Genomic DNA, 27,018 nt, shown 5'->3' on the forward strand with positions numbered 1-27,018 from the left:
GTGGATCTGGTTAGTAGGGTCATTGGTTCGGTTGGTTGTGTTAGCGATGGTACCACTTTGAGATTGTGAAGCCATATTTTCCAAGTTCATCATACCAATTGTTAATATAGTGATATAACAAGAAGAGAATATGGAGGAGAGAGTGCTGGTTTTTATGGTGGCTGATTCACCTAATTGGGGTGGAGAGCCAAAGGTTATAAAAAGTGAAAATAAAAAGAGTATGAAGGTTGAGTGCTAAAGGTGAGTTAGTAGAGTGTATGTAACACCCTTAACCCCTATCCGTCGCCGGAATAGGGTCAGGAAGCATTACCAAAGTTTACAGATCAATTACAGAAAATTTAGGTCATTTACTATTCATATTCAAAATCAATCCTATCGTCCCTTAATTGGGTCCTTAATGCCCAAAATACACACTAGAATCAAATCGGGACTAAACCAGAAACTCAGAAAAATTTTCGCGAAATTTTAAAATTTTTCTTCAGTGTAGGGGAAACACACCCATGTGGCTCACACGGCTAAGTGACATGCCTGTGTCTTAGGCCGTATGGGCATTCGATGTGAAGCACACGACCGTGTCCTAGCCCGTGTTCAAATTAGGGTAGCTACTGACTTGGGTCACACAGCCAGCTACACACTCGTGTGCTAAGCTATGTGGACAATTTAATTTTCAAAAACAGGTGCAGGATTCAGACGATCAAAACACACGCTAGTGTGTTAGGTCGTGTGTTTCACACGGTTGAGACACACGCTTGTGTCTTTGTCCGTGTGACCAATTCTGAGTATTCTATTTCTTAATTCTTAAGATGCAGGGGGCACATGGCCAAACCACACACCCGTGCGTATGGCCGTGTGTCATGCACGGTTGAGACATACACCCGTATGTCTACCCATGTGGACAAAATAAGGTTATTTTCAATCCTTATTTCTCACCCAAATTTTGCCTTGTACCTACATTAATACTTGCATACAAATACCAACCAATTCAAGATGTTAAAACCAAGCCAACATTAACATTATATTTGATATATCATCATATGTATTCAAACTTACCTTTTGAAAGACATATATGTTTACCATAATTCAATCTAACTATATCATTACTAGCCATTCCAATGGCTAGATTACAAATAACCATTTACATGCCAACATTGGCCAAGTTAGCCTATACATGTCATTATACCAAAATAAGTTTGCTATTTATACCAAAATGTGCTGAAGGATAGTGTGATAGTGCTCTGTAAACTTTACGAGCATTCGGGCATTATAAAACATAGAAAAGAAAACAAAGTAAACATTTAATGCTTAGTAAGTTCGCAGAACATGAATTTAACTTACCATTTATATTCAATTTAAGTAATCATGTAAATAATATGCATCCCAACAAATTGACCAATTGCCTAATCACATACACTCAATCAAACAAGTTAATCATGAAATTCTAATTTCTTTTTCAAGTAATAAAGATGAGCTCATCATGTAATAACTTTCATACACATATACTTTTCTTATCATATTTCCATATAATATATATACATTTCTATGATAAATCATCTCAAGTTCAGATTAGCTATGACAGAACTTTACCCGTTGAATTTATTTGAAATATCGATGGATACACATGTAGTACACTTGAAGTGTACAACACTGTAAACTGTCAACTCATATTCAGGGGTACCCAATTAGGGCACATAATTAGGAAGCACTCTCTCGAGTCATATAACAGGAAGCTTTTGTGAGCCATGTAACGGGAAGCTTATCTGTGCTACAGTAGGAAACTCATAAGAGTTTAAATCAGGAAGCTCATTGAGCTTAACAGGTAACTCTGAAGAGCTATTATCAGGGAGCTTTGGATAGCCATATAACAGGATGTTCAAGTGAGCTATATCAGGAAGCTCAAGAAGAGCATATATCAGGACGCTCATAAAGAGCTGTATTTGTGTCTGCAATATATGCAAGATCACAACCGATCATATAACATGATGCTCACAAAGAGCTGCGGTAGTTTGCAACACATGCAGGATCACTACCGATCAGGATGCTCACAAGAACTGTAACACCCCTAATCCGTATCCGTTGTCAGAACAGGGTTACTAAGCATTACTAGAAATTTTAGAATAATTTTTGAATAATTTATGTAAATTATTATTTATTAACCGAGATCATACAAATTTTATCCACCATAACACGCTGGCTCAAGGGGTTTGAAACATTAACCACAAATTCAATAAATTTAACAGGTAAATTTTTAACAGTCACTGAGTTTGTGCATATGTATAAATATGTGGAACCAGGATCAATCAATGCAGTAATATCAGTGTCAACTAGAGAAAATGTACCAGTAATTACGTTTGGTGCAGAAGCATCTTACACGAATAACATATGTTCTTGCAGGTGCTCGTATCTTAGATCTAACTGTTGTATCCCTGGTAGTACCTTGACTACCACTAACATTGTCGGGGTGACAGGGTGGTCTGCCTCTCAAAACAGGATTACTAAGCTCTGGAGATGATTCTATTTATTTTTCAACTCCTTCGGGACAATTTCTGAGAAAATGGTCAAGTGCACCACATCCAAAACAAGCTCCACTTCTAGATCAACATTCCCCATGATGAAATTTGTTACAATGTTTACATTTCGATTTGGGATTACCGACACTACCCACACTGGTCACAGATGGAGATGAAGACCTCGGGTTAGAACGTTGAGAGCCCCGCTCTCTTCCAAAATATCTCGTAGAGGTGGTCAATCGATCATAATATTTCTTTAATTTCTTAGAAGAAAATGATTGTGACTTACTCATAGTTCTTTTTCTAGAAACCCGAGCCTCTCTTTCAGCCTATTTTTTTTCCTTACTTAATTCCTCAGCTTTGTGTGCTTGATCGGCTAACACCGCGAATTCCTTTATTTCGAGAATTCCGATTAATTGCTTGATATATTCGTTTAAACCCTCTTCAAAGCGTTTACACATTTCAACCTCGGTTAAAACCCATTCTCTGGCATATTTACTTAGCCGAATAAATTCTCGTTCATACTTAGACATAGTCATATTTCCTTGTTTGAGCTCTAAAAATTCTTTTTTTTTGACCCATAAATCTCTGACTAACATATTTATTTCTGAATTCAATCTGGAAGAGTTCGCATGTAACATTTTCTCTCGGTACCACTGAAGTTACGGTATTCCACCAATGATAAACTGTATCCTTCAGTAGAGATACTGCACATTTTAGACATTCGACAGGTGTACGGGATAATTCATCAAAAACCCGGATGGTATTTTTTAGCCAAAACTCAATGCTTTTTGGATCATCATCTGCGGTAGCTCTAAATTCTTCTACCCCATGTTTGCGGATTTTATCTATTGGAGGCTTACCAATTCTAACAGGTTTAGCACCCTATGGTACCTAAGGAACTAGTTGAGGAGTAGGTGGGGGAGGTCGTTGTACAACAGGGTTTGTTCTCAGGTATTGTGTAAACCATTCATTCATCATTTGAAAGAAGGCTTGTTTTGCCTTCTCACTTCGGCCTTCAGACACGGGCCTTTCACTACCAGACACAGACGCAACTCTTTGAACTAAAGTTGAAGCATTGTTTTCAGCTTCCTCGGATTCAGCTCTAGCTTGGTTGGATGACATTACTATATGAAAAACACATTTAAAATGATCAGGAGTCATCATACTATCACAATTTATATAATGGCATGTGTAGCTAAACTCGTGTTTACTACGTCAAATCCAAGAATCAGCTAAATCGTAGCTCTGATACCACAAATATAATACCCCTAACCCGTATCCGTCACCAAAATAGGGTTACGGAGTATTACCAAAAATTTCAGAATAATTTTCAAATAACTTATGTAAATTACTATTCATTAATCGAGATCATTCAAAACGTCCATTGATTGGACCCTCGAGGCCCAATACAAGCATTAGAATCGAGTCGAGACTTAATCAAGAGCTCTAAGAATTTTTCGCGAAATTTTAAAAAAATTTTAAGGTACAGAACTCACACCCCCGTGTGGTCCAAGGGACACGCTCGTGCTACAGACCGTGTTCAACCCCGTGTAACTCTCTGACTTGTGCACACGGCCATGCCACACGCCCGTGTGCTAGGTTGTGTGGTTAATTAATTTAATTCGAAATTAGGTGCAGGTTTCATACGGCCAAGACACACGCCCTGTTCTAAGCCGTGTAGCACACATGGCTGAGACACATGCTCGCGTCTCTGCTTGTGTGCTCAATTCTAAGCATTCTATTTCTCAAAATTAAAGTGCAGGGGATACACGGCCTAACCAGATGCCCATGTTACCAGGCCGTGTGTCATACATGGTCTAGACACACGCCCATGTGGAAAAAATGAAGCCATTTCTAGCTTTATTTCTCACCCAAAATTTCACCCAATACCTGCACTTGAAACACACACCCAATTCCAACCAATCCAAGCATTCAAATTAAACAATTTCATTATTCATCATGACATACCATTACAAGCATATGTGTTTATAAACTTACCTTAGATTAACTTAGGCATTAACATCATTTGATCATATATACTTAACATATCACATATGAATATATCATAATAACCTATTTAATCATACCAAAATAAGCCATTACTAGCCATTCCAATGGCTACGTTACAAAACATCGTTTTCATGCCACTAATGGCCAAGTTGTCCTATACATGCCATTATACCAAAATGATTTTACTATGTATACCCAAAATAAGTTAGTCGATAGTGTGACGATGCTCCAATGATGCTCCAACCTTCGCGAACTTTGGAGCATTATAAACAGGAAAAATAAAACGGAGTAAGTATTACATGCTTAGTAAGTTCGTATAACGGAAAGTAAACTTACCAATCTCGTTTATTAAATCTAAGCATACAATATCATGTTTTCCATCCATTTGGCTAAATTGCCTAAACACGTACATTCAATCAAACATGTTAGTCACAAGGTTTACATATACATCAAGTAAGGATAGATGAGCTCATCATGCAATACTCTTTCAAGACATTATCATTTCATCTCATAATTCTCATGCCATGTCAAGAGTTTTATGTCCGTTGAATCATTGAAATTCCAATGAATGCTCAAGTAGTAAACTTGAGGTGTACAGTTCCCTAATCCGTCAATTCTTATTCAAAGGTACTCATTACGACATTTAATCAAAGAACACACTCTCAAGCCACATATCGTATTACAGGATTAGCAATCCAGGCTAAATACTTTATGTAACGTATGCTCAGAAGAGCTCAATTAGGATTACCAGTCCAGGCTAAACCCTAATCATAACATATACTCGAGAGGTATTATATCCAGATTACCTGTCCGGGCTAAATCCTTTCTATAACAAGGTCAATAGGATTACTCGTTCGAGTAAAATCCCGTCCGCAACAAATACAGGACCTTATTCATTTCGGGAAAGCTCATATATTCATCGAAATTCAATATTCAATCGGGACTTAACCCTTTTTCACCATATCAAACATGTATTAAATTTCTCATTATAGCATTCAAGTAATGTACATCAATATAAGTCACATTCCATACAACACAACATTCAATTAATCATATTTACATGCCCGATTACGTTACACGAACTTACCTCTACACTTGTTCGCGTATAAAATCTACTAATCCGAAACTTTTTCTTTTACTCAGTCTAACCTCGAATTTGTGTTGTCCGGATCTATATAAATAGTTTTAATCATCAATTTCACATATTTCATATTTATTTGGACTCAATTTACATCCTAGGAAAAATTACTATTTGCCCCTAACTTTTTCATAAATTCCAATTTCATCCCTAGGCTCGAAAAATGAAACTTGTGCAATTTACTCCCTATTCCAAGCCTAACCAAAATCCCATTACAGAATTTAAAGCACATGTATTCATAAAAATTCAAAATTTTTCTTCAGTTTCACAAGTTTACATTTTAGTCCCTAAATAATATTTTCATCAAAAATCACTTTGTAAAAGTTGTTTATCTATCAACAACCTTTCGTTTTCTACCATAAATTTCTAATTTTCAGCATATACATCCATGACCCATTTTTCATACTTTGATAACTCTTTAAATTAATCCCCCAAATAGATAGTTTAACCTATCTCAGTTTCAAAAATATTAAAATTACTAAAAACGGGACAAGGAAACTTACCCAATTAAGCCTTGAAAGTTTCTTCTCTTTCTCTCCTAGGGTTTCCATATAATTTTGGGGTTGAAGATGACAAAATAAGATGATATTTTCTTTTTATCATCTTTTAATTAATTAATTATTTCAATTTCCAATTTAGTCCTTACTCTTTTTAAATTTTTCCATGAATGAGTCACCAAAAATCTACATACTTTTCTTTAATGGTCTAATTACCATATAAGGATCTCTAGTTTTGAATTCCATAGCTATTTAATCCTTATAGCTACTAGAATTCAACTTTCGCATTTATGCAATTTAGTCCTTCTCGTAATTAAACACTTAGTCAATAAAATTTTCGTATCAAAATTTTTAGAAGACATGTCTATCAAAATACGGACCATCTAGTAAAATAAAAATAAATTTTATTTTTGGGTTGGATTTGTGGTCCCGAAACCACTGTTCCGATTTCACTAAAAAATGGGCTATTACAAGAATCATATAACGGGAAGCTCGAGAGGGCTTATAACAGAATGCTCTTTCAAGTTTAGAAATTTTCCATGAATTTTACTTCTTTACAATTTAGTCCCTAAATCACAATTTCATGAAAATTCACTTTACAAAAGTTGTTTATCTATCAATAACATTTCATTTTCTACCATAAATTTTAAAATTTCAGCATATTCTTCCATGAAATTTTTTTAATACTTTTATAAATTTACAAATTGATCCCCAAAATAGCTAGATTAGGTTATTCTGATCTCAAAAATATAAAAATTACTAAAAACGAGATATGGTTACTTACTTAATTAAGCTTGCTTGATTTTCTTTCTCTTTCCTAGGGTTTCCATAAAATTTGGAGAAGAAGATGATATAAAATGATGATATTTGATATTTATTTTATTTATCATCTTTTATTTATTTCAATTTCCAATTTAGTCTTTTTCTTTTTCTAATTTTTCATGGATGAATCATCAAAAATACCTACTAACTTTTGTTAATGGTCTAATTACCATATAAGGACCTCAAGTTTTGAATTCCATAGCTATTTGATACTTATAGCTACTAGAACTCAACTTTTGCATTTTATGCAATTTGGTCCTTTCTATAATGAAACATGAAATCGGTAAAATTTTCTTATCGAAATTTACATATGTCTTTCCTATCATGATACAGACCATGCAATAATTTTAAAATGAATTTTCTTTCTTACTCAGATTTGTGGTCCTGAAACCACTGTTTTGATTTCATTGAAAATGAGCTGTTACAGTGTAGGCTTAGCATATTGGAGAATTGATCCTTTCTTCCTTGTTCTTGGAGGTATTTATAGGTGGAGGTTTTGTGTAAGGTCATATTAATGTGTTGGACTTGCCATTAAGTCATCATAATGGAATGTGTGGGGTGGATGCCTTCGATGGGATAAGGACGTTTGTGATGGAACATATTTCGATCATTTATTTTGACTTGATGGTATGGAAAAATTGAGCCCACATGATATTTGATTACCAAGAACTTCACGTGCTCAATGAAGACCCTAAGACCTGGACAACGAATGGCCTACACTTGTTCGAATTGTAATCTTGAAAGGGAAAACTTGTAGGTGACCTCCCGGTTCGTTGGTGGCAGACTTACTGTTTGGGTGCCTTTTTAACTTGTCACGTGTCTTGACGCAAATAGGGGTATAACAATCTGTCACTTTGATTAAAAGAGACTTTAAGTGCTTATTGCTCCTCCCAAGTTTCTGAGAAAATAAATATGAAATTAATTTAGTATATAATACATTTATTTCTTAGTAAAACAAAGGGCATACTATCCCGTTAGTCACTCTAAATAGTGGTCGTTCCTATTTTGGTCATCCCATTTTTTTTTCTGAGAAAATAAATATGAAATTAATTTAGTATATTAATGCATTTATTTATTAGTAAAATAAAGGGCAAACTATCTCGTTAGTTACTCTAAATAGTGGTCGTTCATATTTTGGTCATCTCATTTTTTTTGTTAATTTAGTCACTCGAAAGAAATTGATCACTTCACAATTAAATGGTAATGAAAATATTAATGATGCATTCTCACGTATAGTTTTAGGGTGACCAAAATAGGAGCAACCCCTAGTTAGAGTGATTAACGGGCATTTACCCTAATTTTAGAGTGACTAACATGAAAATACATAGTCAACATTCTATTACCATTTAATGGTGGAGTGACAAAATTGATAAATTTTTAGTTTTGGGTGACCAAATTAACAAAAAAAAAAGAAAAAAGAAAAAAATGTAGTGAGTAAAATAGAACAACTCTTATTACTAACGATGTAATTTACTCTAAAATAAAATACTATAAGTTTCAACTTTTGTATGGTAAAAAAAATAGAAGTAAAAGTTAATTTAGTAAAACGTATTTTTAGATAATTTTATATTTTATCAACTAAATAACAAAATTTTACATTCTGTCTAAATAAACTAAACAAAATAATATAACATACTGAATAATAAATCTTATATTTCAATAATCCTAAGCAAAACCAACCAAACTGCTATTGCAAAATAACCATTTCTAAATAAATGATAAATCGTTTGGAAAATGCAATTACTAGCATTACAATTATTTTTGTAGCATAATGTAGAAAACACAATTAGTTTGTATGCAATTGCAAAAAAAAAAAAAACACTATCTCTAACATTATTATTTTTTTCTTGGCTTAGTTCTTGTCTAATCTCCCAAGTTGGAGATTCTTGTTTCTCAAGTTTAATAGACCAGAAAAAGGAAAATTAGAAAATAAAGCTTTGACTTCCTGAAAACCATTCCAAAATCCAACGTGAGTGATTGGAAACAAAGAAAAAGCCTTGATTTCCAAGCAATCTCATGGTGAAATTGGTGGTGGCTGTTAGACTAGGAAATAAATAAATTCTTGTGATGGTAAATAACTAAATATAATATAATATAATATATCCATATGTTGTCATATATGAGCTACCAGAAAGCTCAACGCGTGTGACTTTGGCCCCATTGAAGCTTGACATCTTGCTGCTGCTGCTCCTTTCACTTGTTTATTCAACTTCAACCTCAGATATGTAGGAGTGGGCCCCGCAATCCTTTATGTTCATATTGGTAATAATATAGATAGGCGCACTCGAGAAGAATTCGTATAACTAAACTACAGCACACTTTTCGGTCAAATTCTGCAAGGAAAAAATATACCCTTTGGACAGGCTTATGTTGAAGTTGTTATGTTTACATGCAAATTTTCTATGTGAGGTTGAAACTAATATAATCTTCGTTAATACAGCAATATACTGTAATAAACTGTTTGTTTCGTGAGAAAGTTACTTCTAGCAAATATTTTACAGCAAGTGTTTGCTTGGATAGGATTAAACCAGAAATGGAATACATACAATGAATGTGTCAAAAAAGAGATAAAGAAAGAAAAGTAAAAATATATGTTGCAGCAGATATCATGTTGACCCACCAATAGCCGCTGAAATAACAGGGTCCCAATGTGTCTCATTTCATGTTCTCCTCCTATATATATATATTTGAGTGTCAATCTCTTCCAGGAAAGTTCCTATTTGTTTTCGGGTCAAAACCCAAAGTTTAAAACTTTCAATACCCCGCATCTTTCTCGAAAGGCTTCTCTTATTCTCTGGCTTTCTCTCTCTCTCTCTCTCTCTTTAAGGTACGTTTAACTCTTGTTTCTTGGTTCTACTTCTCCACTTTTGTTGAATTGCGGCCTTTCTATGTGTTATTTGTTGGTGAATTTGTGATCTTATTTGTTTTAAATCTCAGAAAGTTTGAATCTTTAAAGGGTATTAGTCTAGTGATCACCATAAAGCTTTCTCCTTTGATGCATGGTAAGTGTTTGACTTGTTTTTTTTTTTGTTCTTTTTGGGTTGTAGAATTGGGATTTTTTTAGATGACCATGGATCCAAATTCCATTGAAATCTCTGATTACCTGAACTGTTTCAAAGTTGAAGATCATACATTCCACAATGGATTTGAGTTCAATGTCCCCTCCCCAGATCTTAACTTTATGAACATGAATGTTCCCTTTATACCACTTGACTCGGACCCGGGTATTAATGTTCCATCCATTACTGCAAGTTCAGATGGTAGCCCATTTTCAGCTTCCACGGGGTGGAGTCCATTGGGGGAGTCTTATTCACCTCCAAGTGACAGTGACTCCACAGATCCAGTCCTCAAATACATAAGCCAGATGCTTATGGAAGAGAACATGGAGGACAAGCCCTATATGTTTAATGATTATTTGGCTCTCGAAGACACTGAGAAATCATTGTATGATGCCTTGGTGAGCAATATCATCCAACCAGTCAAAGTGGAGAGTCCTGATAGTAATCTTTTTGGTACTAATGGCCATTCAGATGCTAGTATTAGCTCTCGTAGTGGGACTAGTGATCATATCAATCCTCGTGGTATCGGGGAAGTCGGAGGGCCCGATCCTTCCTTGTTACGAGCTCCTTACTCTTTGCAGCCCGATTTGCAACAGTCCAGTTCACAGTTTTCTGTTGACTCGGTTAATAGCTTGAGTAACATCGGTAATGGGTTGATGGAATCTTCTGTTAGCGAGCTTCTGGTTAAGAACATCTTCAGTGATAAGGAATCTGTGTTGCAGTTCCAGAGAGGGTTTGAGGAAGCCAGTAAGTTCATCCCTAGTAGTGAACAGCTGGTAATTGACCTAGAGAGCAGCACGTTTGCTGTGGGGAAAAAGGTAGATGTTCCAAAAGTTGTAGTCAAGGTGGAGAAGGACGAGAGGGAGATTTCGTCCAATGGGTTGACGGGTAGGAAGAACCATGAACGGGATGATTGGGAATTGGAAGATGAGAGGAGTAACAAGCAATCGGCAACTTATACAGAAGAGAGTGATTTATCTGAAGTATTTGATAAGGTGTTACTTTGTACTGAAGGGAAAACTATGTGTGGTATCGATCAAACTGTGCAGCATGGGGAAACCGATAGCTCGCAGCATGAAGAACAGTTGGATGGATCCATTGTTGGAAGAAATCGTTCTAAAAGACAAGGGAAGAAGAAAGAAGTGGTGGATTTGAGGACTCTTCTAATTCTCTGTGCACAGGCTGTTTCTGCTGATGATCGTAGGACTGCAAGTGAACTTCTAAAGCAGATTAAAGAGCACTCTTCTCCTCTTGGTGATGCAAATCAGAGGTTGGCCTATATCTTCGCAGATGGCCTTGAGGCTCGCTTGGATGGAAGCGGAGCCCTAATTCACGTTTTTTATGCTTCCCTGGCTTCCAAGATGACAACAGCTGCTGATATCTTGAAAGCTTACAAAGCTTACCTTTGTTCTTGTCCGTTTACGAAGCTAGCCATTCTGTTTGCAAACAAATCGATTTACCACATGGCTGAGAAAACAAGTGTTCTTCATATTGTAGATTTTGGTATCTTGTATGGTTTCCAATGGCCCATTCTTATCCAACATCTCTCAACAAGACCCGGTGGGCCTCCTAAGCTACGCATCACTGGAATAGAGATTCCCCAACGCGGTTTCCGCCCAGCTGAAAGAATTGAGGAGACAGGTCGTCGCTTGGCAAAGTATTGTGAGCGTTTTAATGTTCCATTCGAGTACAATCCTATAGCAGTTGAACATTGGGAAACCATCCAGATCGAGGACATCAAGATCGATAGCAATGAGATGCTTGCTGTGAATTCTCTTTTCCGGTTTCACAATCTACTCGATGAGACTGCTGATGTGGACTGTCCGAGGAATGCTATGTTAAAATTGATCAGGAAAATGAAACCTGATATTTTCGTTCACTCCATAGTCAATGGAGCTTACAATGCTCCCTTCTTTGTTACAAGGTTCAAGGAGGTTCTATTCCATATCTCTGCAGTATTCGATGTATTCGAGAACACATTACCTCGTGAAGAACTGGCAAGGTTGATGTTCGAGAGGGAGTTTTACGGGCGCGAAGCAATGAATGTGATAGCATGTGAGGGCTCAGCAAGGGTCCAGAGGCCGGAAACATACAAGCAATGGCAGATTCGTACATTAAGGGAAGGATTCAAGCCGCTTCCATTAGACCAGGAACTGATGAAGATAATCAGGGATAAGTTGAAGGCATGGTACCACAAAGATTTCGTAATCGATGAAGACAACCACTGGATGTTGCAGGGATGGAAGGGCAGGATTCTGTATGGTTCCTCCTGTTGGGTACCTGCATAGGAGTCTTGCCTGGAATCTCATCTCAGCTAGTACGGAGAAGCTAACCAAGGTATTCTTTCTGGAAAGACAATAAACGTAATACTCGCATGTGTTGATAGACATTGCAGTAGGATTAATGCAGTGTGTTAGGGGTCAGTTCGTTTATTATTTTTCAGTAGGCTAGGACATAAGTAAGGATCTGACTTTATTTTCATCCTTGGGGAGGCATCTCGGCATCTTGTCTGTACATATTTATGTTTGTTGTACAGTGTACTGCATTTGTTCCAAATATTAGCCCATGAAAGTGAAATTTTGAAGACAAGTTTTTGCAACTTTTTCTACAAGTTCACCATTGTTATATGATTCTTTTATGTGCTTGAGAGGAGCTTTGTTGTAAGTAAAAACAGCACATAATGAATCTGTCAGTTGATGCTTGTATGGGAGATAAAAACATTACGTAATATATGTGCTTTGGCTCTGTTTCTTCAAAATATTCAATCTAAATTTAGCTGACTCCAAATCTATCCATCCTGCTCTGATCATAGTATAGACTTCATAAACACGACCTCTATTACATAATTTTTTAATAGCATGTTCACATAATTAATATAAGACTTGATATTGCATCCATGAATTTGAATTTGCATGGTGGGTCGTCTCTTTTCATTTTTCTACTCCACAAACACTTTGAAAGAATTCAAGGTCAACATGTGCTTTTTCTTTTAATTCACCGAACACTTTAAAAAAATTAGGGTAAATTACTTAGTTGATCATTCAACTTGGATGCTTCCTTTTGGTCCCTCAAATAAAAAAACTTGTAATTTAATCTGGGAGTGTTATTCCTTGAAATCCCTGAGCACTTGTTTGGTACTTTAAGCTATTCAATTCGGAAAAACCCTTGTTGTTAAACACTTAAAACTTATTGAGCAACGTTACTCCAGTGAAAGTTGTTTGTCTTAAGCTTGTTGCTGAACTTGGCTTTGATCCCTCCTTAAAACTAAAGTAAAAAATCTCAAAAACAAAATCATATTGTTTTCTAAGTTATCAAATCCAGGGAGAGATGACTATTCTCAAAACACTGAACCAAAACTAAGAAATACAAAAATAAAAGTAAAAAAAACTTGGGAGATTCTCCCTTTCCGAGAGTAAAGGAAGAAGAAAAGAATGATGAAAACAAAGAGTGGGTTGGAGAGAAAAATGGGTTGAGATTGAAGATGATAAACAATCTAAAAAAGTCAAAATTGATGGCATGATATGTATACTCAACTGTGGTTAAGGATTTAATGGTTGGGTAATCAAAATGATAAATTATTATATCAAATTATAATTTTTTTATTTAGATGAAAAAAATGAAGATAATTCACCCAAAAAATTAAATAATGACCTGCCATAAAAAGTCAAATGATTAAATTTTATTCAAATTATATATTTTTTTCTTAATATATATATATATATATATAGAGAGAGAGAGAGAGAGATGAATGGTTTGTCAAAACAATAACAATAACGTGATCACTGATTTCCTTTTCATTTTCTTTGGAGGCTAATATATATAATCTAACATATAAATTCTTTCTAAATATATATTTCTAAAACATGATGTTAGTTTTTTGAACGTAATTCAATTTCAAAATTTGAATCTTCTTACCTTAATTTGCTATTTAAAATATTCGTCTAATTGTTTACATTATTAACATTTTTGGTCAAAATTTATCCACTCATGCAATCCTATCAATTTCATAAACATAATATTATGAATTTTTAAAAATTTCATTATAATAATTTTTGAAAAAAATTGAGAATTTTGTTGGATTTTTTTTTTAAATTTTAAAAAGGTTATGTTACTTTTTTAAATTTTTCTGAATTTTTCAAAAGAATTTGAGAAATTTTTAAAATTATTTTTAGGTATTCTTACTTTTCAATTTTTTTGAATTATTTTACATCAAATCACATGGCGCTTTCCTTTGGTATCACGTAACGTCATTATTGACTAATTGCATTAATTAATTACATGTATCATTTTATGGCTAAATTTTGGGTAAACTATTTAGTTGATTACTTAATTTTTAGGGGATTTTTATTTTGGATAATCAAAATAAAATTTTTATAATTTTATCACTTAACTTTTAGAGTGCTTTCATTTTAGTCACCTAACAATTAAATCTTTAACGGCGATTAACTGTCCACGCCACATCATTTTCATACTTTCATTATGGTCACCCAAAAAATATCATTTTTTAAGTATTGGCCGAGGTAAAAAAACATTAAAGATTAAAGTGAAAAAACATTAAAAACTAAGTTAATATTTTAAAATTTTGTATTCATTTACCCCCTTGTCGAATTCTAAATATCTTTTTTACTTTTAATATTAAAATTTTAAATTTCAAATCATCAAAATCAATTAAATAAATTATTGAAAAAGTTTTATCTATTGATAATATCAACTGATTTGTTACTATAGGATCAAAATTAATTAGATTAGGCTTTATTTGATTGAGCAATAAAAAAATTAAATCAGCTGAAAATTAATATTTCTAATGATTTAATTTTTTTATACATGTTTAATAATTAAAATAAAACAATTTGATAGATTTTTTCTATAAAAAACTGTAAAAATAATAAATAGATAACATTTATTTAACTTTTAATGGAGAATATTTTTAATTAATTAGTTTAATTTAATATTATATTATAGTTTCTTATAAAAATTTTAGGTTTAAAATTTGATTTTCGTTTAGATTTAAAATTTGATTTTTCTTTAGAATAAAGAAAATTATTTAAAAATTAAGGACAAAATATATAATATTTTTATAATTTAAAATATATATTTATCAAACAATCTAATTATATTATATTCTATAATTCATTTTAATTAATATATCAAACAATTTTATAACTTAAATTCAATACTTAAATTTTCAATATTTAATTTTTCAACACTTATTTTTGTTCGACACTTAATTTTTCAATTTATCAAACAACACTTTAATTAATTTAATCTCCTCCTAAATTTTTAAAATTTTATTTTATGTTTCTAAATTAAAATCAACTCAAATAACTATCTTTAATAATTACCTACGAAACCTAAATTTCTTTTGATTATATAATTTTGAGTCTTTTATACTAAGCTAAAAGCAAAGAATTTTTTTTGCAATTAATTAAATAATTAATTTTATTTTCCATACTAAACAAAATCTATAATTTTTCATCACATCTTTACCGAAACAAAGAACAAGCAATTAATTATTTAATTGCAATGATTTTCTTTACTTTTAGATTACTATGGAAGATTTGAGATTATATAATCAAAAGAAATTTTAGTTTTGTTGGCAATTATTAAATATGGCTTATTGAGTTGATTTTAGTAATGATAATTTAAAAACATAAAATAAAATTTTAAATTTTAGAAGATGATTAATTTAATTAATTTCGATATTACACGTAACACCCTATACCCAGTTCGATCGTTGGATCCGAGCTACAAGATGCTACAACAATTAATAACATTTACCATACACAAATTCATTTTAAATATGCAATTAAACAACAAACATTCAATATCATAGGTATAATATATAATTTGTACTAACACAATATATATATTTTCATGAACACTTACATATACCAAATACTCCTACTACATGCCACAAAACCAAAATATAATGTTTTCAAAGTTTACTAAAAGATAGTTGGGATAGTGTGATCTTTTAGTGGATCCAATCGCATGATTCCGCAACATGACAATTACAGGAAAACCAAACAGAGAGCTTAATTGAACTTAGTAAGTTCATATGTTAAAAAAAATAATATAACATACCTTAAAGTCACAGTTTAAAATTAACAAAATGAATAATCACTTAGTCTTGTCATCACAACCATTTCCAATGGGTGAGTTCATTTTATGCAAGTAATATATCATTCAAGCTATACAAGTTCATTCAATACCAAGTCACAATATAATATCGATAAGTTTGAGCACATTTACAAGTTATTCATCAAGGCATTATTACCACACATCAATATAAGTCATTATACCACTTAACAATCACTATTCAGCCCGATGAGCCAATATGAATAGATATGGATACGCTGTTATCCATTCAAGACATGTTATAATGCTTAACCAAGCTAATCCAACCAAGAATGCGTCTGAGTATTGAGTGCCTAGCCCGAAGGCTAACATCCCTCCAAAACATGCCTGGACATCGAGTGACAAACCTGTAGGCTTCACTTCTTATTAATATTTTCACAATTTCTCTAAACTTTTACATTTTGTTCAATTTAGTCCCTAAAACCAAAACAAGCTTATTTTTCACAATTAAGCCCTAGACTAACATGTTGAATTCATATCCATCCCTATACAACCCTCAAGTATTTAAATTTTGCAAGAAATCCATGACAAATTAACATACTTTTGATTTAATCCTTAAACTTAAAAACTATTCAAAATCACTTTACAAAATAATCCTATTTCATCATCAAACTTCAAACTCAAGCATTAACATTTAAAAAGCTTCAAGAACATTAATGCAAAGTTTTTCCTTGACAATATTTCAAAATAGTTTCTAGGCTAGCTAGATTAAGCTACAACGATTTCAAAAACATAAAATTCATGCAAAAACAAGTGTGAAATTGACTTACATGCATGAGTATATGCAAGGCCAAAGCTTCCTTAGCTAACAACAATGGAGTTTTTGGTTGGAAATAGAAAGAAATGGGGATGATGATATTGGTTTCTTTATGTTTTATTATTAATACATTAACGTTATTTTAATATACATTTTTAATCATGAAACTTAATTAATTGAACATATAATCAACCACTAACTTCAAGAATGACTTAATTACCATTTAAATCCATTCATTATGTTTTTATACTCAATTAACCCTTATAAATTTATAGAGATTGATTTTTACAGTTTTTACGATTTAGTCTTTTTTCTTTAATTAATTAACTAACTAAACATCAAAATTACCAAACTAAATTTCAATATGACACTATAATGACCTCATAAATATTAAATAAATAATATTTACGAACTCACATGTTAGAATTGTGGTCCCTAAACTACTGTTTTCGACACCATTGAAAACAGCCTGTTACATTACAATAACAAATCAGTTAACATTATCAAGGGATAAAAAAATTTTAAAAATTTATTTAATTGATTTTGATACTTTGAAATTTAAATTTTTAATATTGAAAAATAAAGAAAATTAAAATTTTGGCAATGTGATAAACAAGTATAATTTGACATTATTTTTAAATGTATTATTTTAGTTTCTACAACTTTCACTTTAATTTTTACTTTTTTTTACCCCAATCAATATTTAAAAAAAAAGATATTTTTTCAGCTGACCAAAATGAAAGTGTAAACATGGTGTGGCGTGTACAATCAACCGTCGTTAGAGATTTAACGGTTAAGTGACTAAAATAAAAACATCCTAAGAGTTGAGTGATCACTAGGTAGTTTACCCTTAAAATTTCTTTAAATATTAAACAAATTAATAAAAATGGACAATTTTTAGAACCATTTGAATTTTTTGATAGAATAAAAAAAACGCATTAGAGATGACAAATAGCATGATTATAAATTTTAATAGGATAAAATAAAAGAACTGGGAGCTTTACAAAAATTAAAAAAATTAATCTAATTGTTAATAAATATATGAATTGGATTTTTTTTTACTTTGTTAATATTTTTCCCAAGCTTAATATTTTACTCTATTTTTTTTTTAATTTCAAATGAATATTTAAACTTGGACAAGTGATTTGATTTATGGACAATTCTAAATAGAACTAGAAATTCTATTATATGTGAATGTGTGTGGAAACTATATACTTAGAACACACAGTTGTTTTTAAAAATAACATATAATAAATAATAAAATGCATGGTTTAAAAGTAATGAATAACAACACATGAAAAGATAGATAGAATTGTGAGTAAAATAAAATTTAAACATGTAAATATATCATATCAAGAATACTAAATGTATTGAAGTACAATTGTTTATTCTGGTATTGTCATCCATCTTTAGTTGGTGTCGAGTTAACTTGTGACACCGACTTAATTAACAATTTTGTCAATATATTTGTTGGGGATCGACCTGTATAAATAATGAAATAGAAAAAGGTGTAGAAGAAAGAACAAAAATTTTACGTGAAAAAATCCTTTGAAGAGGATACAAATCACAGGCAAATGAGGCATATGCTTAACATTAATGGAGTAAATAAAACGAGAGCACAATAAGAATACAAAACCCAAGCCCCGAATACAAAGCTCACACCCAAAGCTCTCATAAAAGGGGTTTCACAAAATTCTCTCAAACTCTCACCAAAACTCCATATGCGACTACATCTTGTCGCCCTTAAAGAAAAGCCTTTGTTGATTGGCGTGTCTAAATCAGTGTTACAAAGGCCCTTTAAATAGGCTCAATACTGAGGGCTAAAATGACTAAAATAACCCTGAAGTAATCAAAGTCCAACTGGGAGAAGAAGTCTTGTTGAGCTATACAAAACGTGGCTATATAACATCATGAATTGTCGTGATGTGCCGACTCTCCTCTTTGCACTTCCATTTCCAAAAATCGTCATGTCGTCCTGACGTAAGGAACCTCCTTGTCTTGATGTCAGGCCTATTTTGGCCATTTTTTGGTTGCTCATCAATTCTCGTATAAAGTGTCTACAACGCGCCCGATAAATTCAAGGCAAACCCACAAACCTCCACCTTGACTCGTATTTATCATGCCTCTTTTTTCATGCCTCATCACGGGCCTAACTCGAATTTTGCAGAATGTCAACTCATTCTAAACTGTGCTTGAACTTGGAAACTAAAAGACTCCTAATCTTTAAATCAAAGTTGTATAATGCAACAAGGACTAGTAATATCCAAACAAGAGAGAAAACAACTTTCTCCACCTAGTTGTAACCCTCTACGACCAATCTTACCTTAAACACTCTGCGAACCATTCGAGTTCTAAAGACCAAAAGGGGATGAGATTCTTCTCTAAATCAGCTACATGCCTGGCATCTGACACGACTTGATGGTCACTAAACTAACTATAAATACGACAAAGCCAGGCGCACCTATCGAACAATAGTATAGATATGGTGAGTAGAAAATATCATATCCATGAGGATTAAAAGTATTAGTAATTACTAATTTTCTATTATTTAGCCGACAATTTGGGGTGATGTGTTTTAATCTAAATTTAACTACTAATTTAACTAAGAGCGCAACAAAGAATGAATCAAGGAAATTATTGAATATTAATCAATGAGATAGACAATACCCAGGAAAGAATTCACCTAGACTTCACCTATTATTATGAATCTGAATTAAATGATTTACTCACTTGTGTCTTGATCTGTAAAAATTCCTAAATTATGTTAATATCTCTTTCGAGAGTAAGAACAATTGACTCTAGGTTGATTAATTGAAATCTTTTTTCTAATTAAAACCCTTATCGTCGCATTAACTTGATATATGGATTCCTCTATTAGATTTGACTCTAATCAGGTAGATTTATGTTGTCCTATTTCTAGGATTGCATGCAACTCCACTCAATTATGCTATATCTACTCTTAAATAGGGACTTTTGCTCCGCTGAATTAAGCATATTAAACATGAATTAATATCCCGGAAATATTAAAACAAGAAATAAACATACATAATTGAGAACAATAATTAAGTATTTATCGCGTAAAAACAAAAATTAAATAAAAGGATTCATCATAGATTTCATTTTCCCTAGGTATTTAGGGAATTAGTTCATAATCTTGAATAGAAATATCTCAAAGTTAGAATAACCACAAGACATAAAAAACTTAATAAAACTTCGAAAGAAATTAAAGGAAGATCTTTAATCTTGATGGAGATTCAATTTTGAGTTGGTTCCGATGGTGTTCTTCGAGTGTTTTCTTCGATCTTCTCTGATTGCCTTCTTATGTCTTCTTCTAATGGGTATTTATAGACTTTAAAATGCTCAAAAACCCTAAAAATTGGTTTTTTTTCCACGTATTTGGGAAGTGGGGTGTGAAATCGACACGAGCTAGCACATGGGTGTTTGTCCAGCCGTGTGGCTCACACGGGCATGTGTCCAGCCTATGTGGATCCTGAAAATAGCTCTTTTTGTCTAATTTTGGCTCGTTTTTTGTTCCTTTCACTCCTTTCACTCCCAAATGCTCTCCTAAGTATAGAAACATGAATTTAAAGGATTAGGAGCATCAAATTCACTAGCTTGCATAATTAATCATAAAAAGGCATTAAGAATGAGATTAAAATATGTTAATTTTATAGCTTATCACGACTCCACCTTCAACCGAATTATATGTGGAGAACAATAAATCATTACCCTTGTGCTGGCCACATCAACTACCTTTGTAATTATCCGAAACTGCCAGAAACTAAAATTTGTGATCCTGTTGAACTTCTCGAATCCAAAATTCATTGTTGTGTCATCGAACGAATTGATCTGTGGAAGATGAATCAAACTCTTATACCAATTTATTGGGGATTAACTCGTATAAACAATGAAATAGAAAAGATAAAGAAGAAAGAATACAAATTTTACATGAAAAACTCTTCTGAAGAAGATAAAAACCACAGACAAATAAGGCATTTGCTTAACATTAATGGAGTAAACAAAACAAGAGTACAATGAGAATACAAAATCCAAGCCTAGAATACAAAGCTCTCACAAAAGGGGTTTCACAAAATTCTCTCAAACTCTCACTAAAACTCCATATGCGACTACATCTTGTCGCCTTTAAAAAAAAGTCCTTGTTGATTGGCGTGTCTAAATTAGGGTTACAAAGGCCTTTTAAATAGACTCAATACTAAGGGCTAAAACAACTAAAATAAACTTAAAGTAATCAAAGTCCAACTGGGAGAAAAAGTCCTGTTGAGCTATGCAAAATGTACCTGCATAACATCAGAAATCATCGTGACGTGCCAGCTCTCCTAGTCACAACGTTATCGCCATGCCCATTGCCAAAAACCGTCTTGTCGTCCCTATGTTAGGCTTATTTTGGCCCTTTTTTGGTTATTGTCGATTTTCGTCTAAAGTGCCTGCAATGTGTCCGATAAATGCGAGGCACACCCTACAATATACTTGAAGAAAGTAATATAGTATTCATAATAAAATTAAAATGTACAAAAGAAATTAAAATAAAATTTTGGTTGAGTGGTAAAACTAAAATTTTAGCAATGCAAATGGTATTAGTTCAAATCTCACAACATCCAACTTTTTTATTGACTTCTAAAATATAAAGACTAAAGTACCATCGAATAATATAACATATTTTAATTATAGAAGAACATTTTCGTAATTTCTTTAATCAAATTGGTGCTTAGATAATTTGTGACATTAACTTAGTAAAATGTTAAAATAATAATATAGATTATATTATAATAATAAGGAAAAGTAATGCAAGAGAAACTTCCTCTTCAGGTGGGATGAGATTAAACTGCTCATGAGTCAGGCTACTCAGTAAGGTTCGAAGGCCCGCCCGAAAAATTAGAGAATTTGGACAAAATATGAAGCCCGAAAAGTGGGCTTGGGTAAAATTTAAGGCTTGTTTTTTATATGGGTCAGGCCTTAGGCAAGGTTTTTTTTGCTTGAGCCCGATTCAGTCCAAATATATTATTTTATAAAAAATTATATTAATTATATATTAAATTATTTATATTTATATTTAGATTAAATCACTAATCTAATAACAATTAAACCCATTAACTAAAACCTAAAAAAATGTACTCAACTAAATAACCCAACGCAAAATATAAAATTTTAAAAATTTTATTTAACACAATAAAATATTTATTATATTTAGTTGTGTTTTTTTAATATAATAAAACATTTGTTATACTTATGATAATATATTTTTTAATATAAATACATTTAATGTATTTTTAATGTGTTAGAATATTTTTATTTTAGTATTTTTTAGTGCATTTAATATGTTATAGTTTTTTTAAAAAATATTTTTAAATAAAAATTAATCTAAAAAAAATAAATATGAACAGATAAGGTCAAGCCTAAATTTACCTTTCTTAAATTAAGTTAGATTTTAAAAAAAAAACTCACTTTTTAAATTGAACTGAACTTAAATTTTAAAAATTAATCTAAATACTCTATGATTCCGATCTAATCCTAACTGAGCCCGAAAAGCAGGATGAGCAACTTTAGATGATGCATGTGGCCTATATAATAGATAATTTACATGGTTATTGTATTTGGATTAAATTTGATTTATTTGATTGGTTTAGGATTGTTTGTTGGTCTTTTCAGCGATTTAGCTTTGACCCCAAAAAAACTAGTCAAATGCTTGGAGGCTACAAACAAAAATGAAAATTTGCCCTATATTTGAAAGACAACAGTCCAATGCTATACTGTGTTTTGTTAGTTAATAAATTATAATAATTGTGATTTTTTTCAAACTTTAATAAAAGTGGATCAGATTCACTGCATTGACCCTTGGAATTGATTTTTCTTCTTTTCCCATTTTTTAAACTTTGATTCAAACCAGATTAATGAGCTCACCCAACACGGTTGAATTCTAAAATAGGTCCCTTACTATTATTCTTTAGTCATTTGCTCAACTTATCAATGTACATGATTGTTCTTTTTTGGAATTAATTTGAGTTTTAAAATTTTCGGTTTAGTTTAACTTCAATCAATTTTAAATTTAAGTTTATTTCGAGTTTAGATAAATAAGATTTGAAGATATAACTTTTATAAGTTTAAATCATTTCAAGTTTTAGTCACTTTAGGTTTGAATTATTTTAAAGTTACTACTTCGGTTCATTTCGATTTTGAATTGTTTCAAGCTCAAACCGACTTTAAGCTCAAATCGATTCTGATTCTATCAATCAAGATGGATTAAATTCAAATCCGAATTAATCAGAACAGATCATAATTTGAGGGACTAATTTTAAGTATGAAACAAAAGGGTTAGCTATTCAACTTGAGCAACAAAAATCTATGCTTATTTTGCCATTGGTCATTGAAAACTATGGGTGATTATGCTAAGCGCGTAGTGTAGCTGTAAACCAGCCACTGTGCCTCCATTGTTATCATTGATCCCTGTTGTTAAAGTCCTGATAGGATCAATTTTATTTGTTCATCATAATATTATATTGTTATTCGCCTCTATTCAATCAAAGTGACTTCAATAAAATTTCGATTCCAAATCTTGTAAAAAAAAAAACAGCATTAAAAAACTTTGACCCATTTTAAGAATCTCACCTTTAACTCTAAATTTAATAAGATCTAAAAGAAAAAAAAGATAAATCCCATTTTCAAATATAAAATTGTAAAGGATCCCAACCCAAGATTCCAAACAAGAAAGACAGACAGGGAACCAGTGGTTTCAGATGATTGGTTAACAAAAAGTATTAGGTAAACAAATGAATTATTAAACAAATAATTTTCTCGAGAAAATATCAGAAAAATCAAACAGGTATTGTTGAGAACTTCACGGGAGTTTTATTCACAAAGTGGGGCAAAAGTAAATTTCGTTGATTTTTCGATTGAAAAAACAGAACACAAAAAGACAATGTTAAATGGTAGGGTTGGGTCATTCAGATGAAGGGGGGAGGAGACACCATAAAATTCAGTCTGCCCCACGTTCTCGATGTAAAAGGGATAACTTTGCGTTCCCACTCGGCTGAAAGCTTAAGTCAAATTGTCTTGGGCCTTAGGCAACTTTTTAACTAATGGTCTAATTTGTTTTTTGGTCCCTGAAATTTGGGATTTAATACTTCATTTTAGTTCGACGTCATTTAATCTCCCTATGATAACACCCTTGGTTTCTACTGTTGAAGTGAAGATTCTTTTTAGCATTCTGACTAACATATAAATTTATTATTTGATTAAACATAACTGATTAAATTTTCAGGTGTTAATTAGAAGTTCAAATAACAATTAAAAATAACATTAATATGTTAACAGTAAACAACTATGATGGTATGAATATCAACCTATTAATAACATTATAAAAGATGAAAAATTAGATTAAATTTTTAATTGCAACATAGAATTAGTCTTTTATATGAACGAGCTTATCCTGTATCCAAAAAGGAAAAATTTCAATATATGTACAAATATAATCACAAATAATATTCATATATATAATTATAATCAAAATCAACAATTACAAAAGCACAATCAAAGTGAAATTAAAATATATCCGAATTTGAACTAAAATAAATCTGAACAAGATATGCTACACCGAAAATGAGACTCGAACCTAAAATCTCAAAAAACGGTTCTAATTAAAAAAGTTTACTACTAGACTCCGGGTCCAGTTAAAAACCTGTTAATAAAAGGGTGAGTTGTAGTGGCGGCTGCTCTGTCATTAACTGTAGTTTCTGGGAAGTTTCAATTAGGACAGCGCAACACTTGAATAAGCTTGACCTTTATAAAGTGAAGGGCATATTCTTCTAACTATGGAACAATCCAGGTTTTCTGCTTACCTCCTTTGACTACTCTTCTTCACCACTTTCTGGGTTTCCTTTCTTCTTTGTTTCATATATCATTTTTGGGTTTCCTTCAATTCCTTCATTTTTGTCACTCTTTCAATAATCCCTTTCTCAGCCAATTAAGTTTCTATGGATACTACCCTTTTCCAAGATTTTCCCAGTTCCATGTATGCGTTCAAATTCGATCATGGAGCAGTCCCAGTATATTCAAATCACGACTTCGTCAATAATAATAATGGGTTCATTAAAGATAGTCCTCCACAGGTTGTTCCGAGTCCAGACTCACCTGTTGAGTCATGGACAACAACGAATTCAGAGGCACATCCCCTTGACAACATCCCTTTTGCCAATGAGATGCTCAAGTACATAAATGAGATGTTAATGGAAGAAGACATGGAAGAAAAGACCTGTATGTTGCAGGATTGCTTAGCTCTCCAAGCCGCTGAAAAATCATTCTATGAAGTCCTTGGCCATGAATATCCACTTTCAACGGATCCTATCCCTGCATATACAGATCAAACTGGTGGTAGTCCAGGTGATTTCGACTCCTCTTTGATCCAAACATCTCTTGTTGATTCTCTTGAAAGGACCTCTTTGTTCCCAGATTTACAAAGAGGGATTCCCCCATCAATAGAGCCTTCTGGCAGCAGCTTATTAGGGTCAAAGGGAAGGAAAAATTATGAACGAGGAGATGTTGATGACTTGGAACAAGGTAGGAGCAACAAGCAATCTGCTGTTTCCCTTGATGATTCAGAGCAAACAGATATGTTTGATGATATACTGCTTTGCAAAGGTGAAAACGAGGATGATCCAAGGTGTTCTCTTAATGAGAGTTCGCAACGTGTTTGGCCGCAGAAAGGGACATCTAAAGGTGGAACAGCACGCAGGAAGAACGGCAAGAAAAGTGAGGTGGTCGATCTGTGGAGTCTCCTCACTCAATGTGCACAAGCTGTCACCATTAATGACCAAAGGACCGCAAATGAGCTGTTGAAACAGATAAGTCAAAACTCTTCTACAACTGGAGACGGAACCCAAAGATTGGCTCATTACTTTGCGGATGCACTTAAGACACGTTTGGCTGGGATGGGGGCACCATCGTATTCACCATTGGTAAGCAATAGGACATCAGCTGCTGATATCTTAAAAGCTTACAGAGTTCTTGTTTTAGCTTGCCCTTTTAAGAAAATGATGCATTTCTACGCGAATAAGAAGATAATGAAGGTTGCAGAAAAGGCAACCACACTCCACATCGTTGATTTTGGCATTTGTTATGGTTTTCAATGGCCTTGCCTCATACAGCGTCTCTCAGCAAGAGCTGGTGGACCTCCCAAGCTTCGTATTACCGGCATCGAGTTCCCACAACCAGGATTCCGGCCAGCTGAAAGGGTTGAAGAGACAGGACGTCGCTTGAAAAGATATTGTGAGAAATTCAAAGTCCCATTTGAGTACAACGTGATAGCAAAGAAATGGGAAACCATCCAACTGGAAGAACTAAAGATCAAGAAAGATGAAGTTGTCATCGTGAACTGCATGTATCGGCTAAAGAACCTCCCCGATGATACGCTGTCATCAACCAGCGCGAGGGACATTGTTCTGAAACTGATCAGAAGCATCAACCCAGAGTTTTTCATCCATGGGATTTCAAATGGGACTTATAATGCTCCATTCTTTGTCACAAGGTTCCGGGAGGCACTCTTCCATTTCTCAGCTATGTTTGATATATTTGAAGCAAATGTGCCTCGGGATGATCCACAAAGGATGATGTTTGAGAGGGAAGTAATTGGGAGGGACATAATGAATGTTGTTGCATGTGAGGGAATTGAGAGGGTTGAAAGGCCAGAGACATACAAGCAATGGCAGGCTAGGACACTGAGGGCAGGGTTCAAGCAGATTCCATTGGATCAGGACCTTGTGAAGAAAGTGACAAATATGGTCCAATCCAATTATCATAGGGATTTTATCATAGATGTGGATGGCCGCTGGATGCTGCAGGGATGGAAGGGGAGAGTTATTTTTGCCCTTTCATGTTGGAAACCTGTGAAGAATTAAATGTCATGAGGAACTATAGGGAGCAAATTGCAGATTAGTTTTGATTATTCAGTAAACTAAGACTCACTATCCTATTTGATGTAAATATAGATTCCTAGAAGTAAAGATTTCATGTGTGTTGATTGTTAAAGCTCATTATTACCAATATACTACTTCGAATGAATTCAATTGCATTCAGA

General features: G+C 33.0%; 2 protein-coding genes across 3 annotated transcripts; both read left to right on the forward strand.

Moving 5' to 3' along the window:
* The first annotated feature begins 9,660 nt into the window (after positions 1–9,660).
* LOC107885984 (scarecrow-like protein 14) lies at positions 9,661–12,635 on the forward strand. Of its 2 annotated transcripts, none has more exons than XM_016809766.2 (2): positions 9,661–9,804; positions 10,025–12,635. In XM_016809766.2, the coding sequence occupies exon 2, from the start codon at positions 10,042–10,044 to the stop codon at positions 12,322–12,324; it is 2,283 nt and encodes a 760-aa protein (XP_016665255.2). In that variant the 5' UTR covers positions 9,661–9,804; positions 10,025–10,041; the 3' UTR covers positions 12,325–12,635. The 2 variants fall into 2 exon arrangements, with proteins under 2 accessions (XP_016665255.2, XP_040963863.1); XM_041107929.1 differs by having other exon boundaries at positions 9,689–9,804; positions 9,915–12,635.
* An 11,785-nt stretch (positions 12,636–24,420) lies between these two features.
* On the forward strand, positions 24,421–27,012 carry LOC107885982 (scarecrow-like protein 30). Its single transcript, XM_016809763.2, has one exon. It carries the CDS (start codon positions 24,920–24,922, stop codon positions 26,837–26,839), a length of 1,920 nt encoding a protein of 639 aa, XP_016665252.1. The 5' UTR covers positions 24,421–24,919; the 3' UTR covers positions 26,840–27,012.
* The last annotated feature ends 6 nt before the right edge of the window (positions 27,013–27,018 follow it).

The sequence above is a fragment of the Gossypium hirsutum genome, chromosome A03 (assembly GCF_007990345.1).
Source record: "Gossypium hirsutum isolate 1008001.06 chromosome A03, Gossypium_hirsutum_v2.1, whole genome shotgun sequence".
NCBI classification, from domain to species: Eukaryota; Viridiplantae; Streptophyta; class Magnoliopsida; order Malvales; family Malvaceae; genus Gossypium; species Gossypium hirsutum.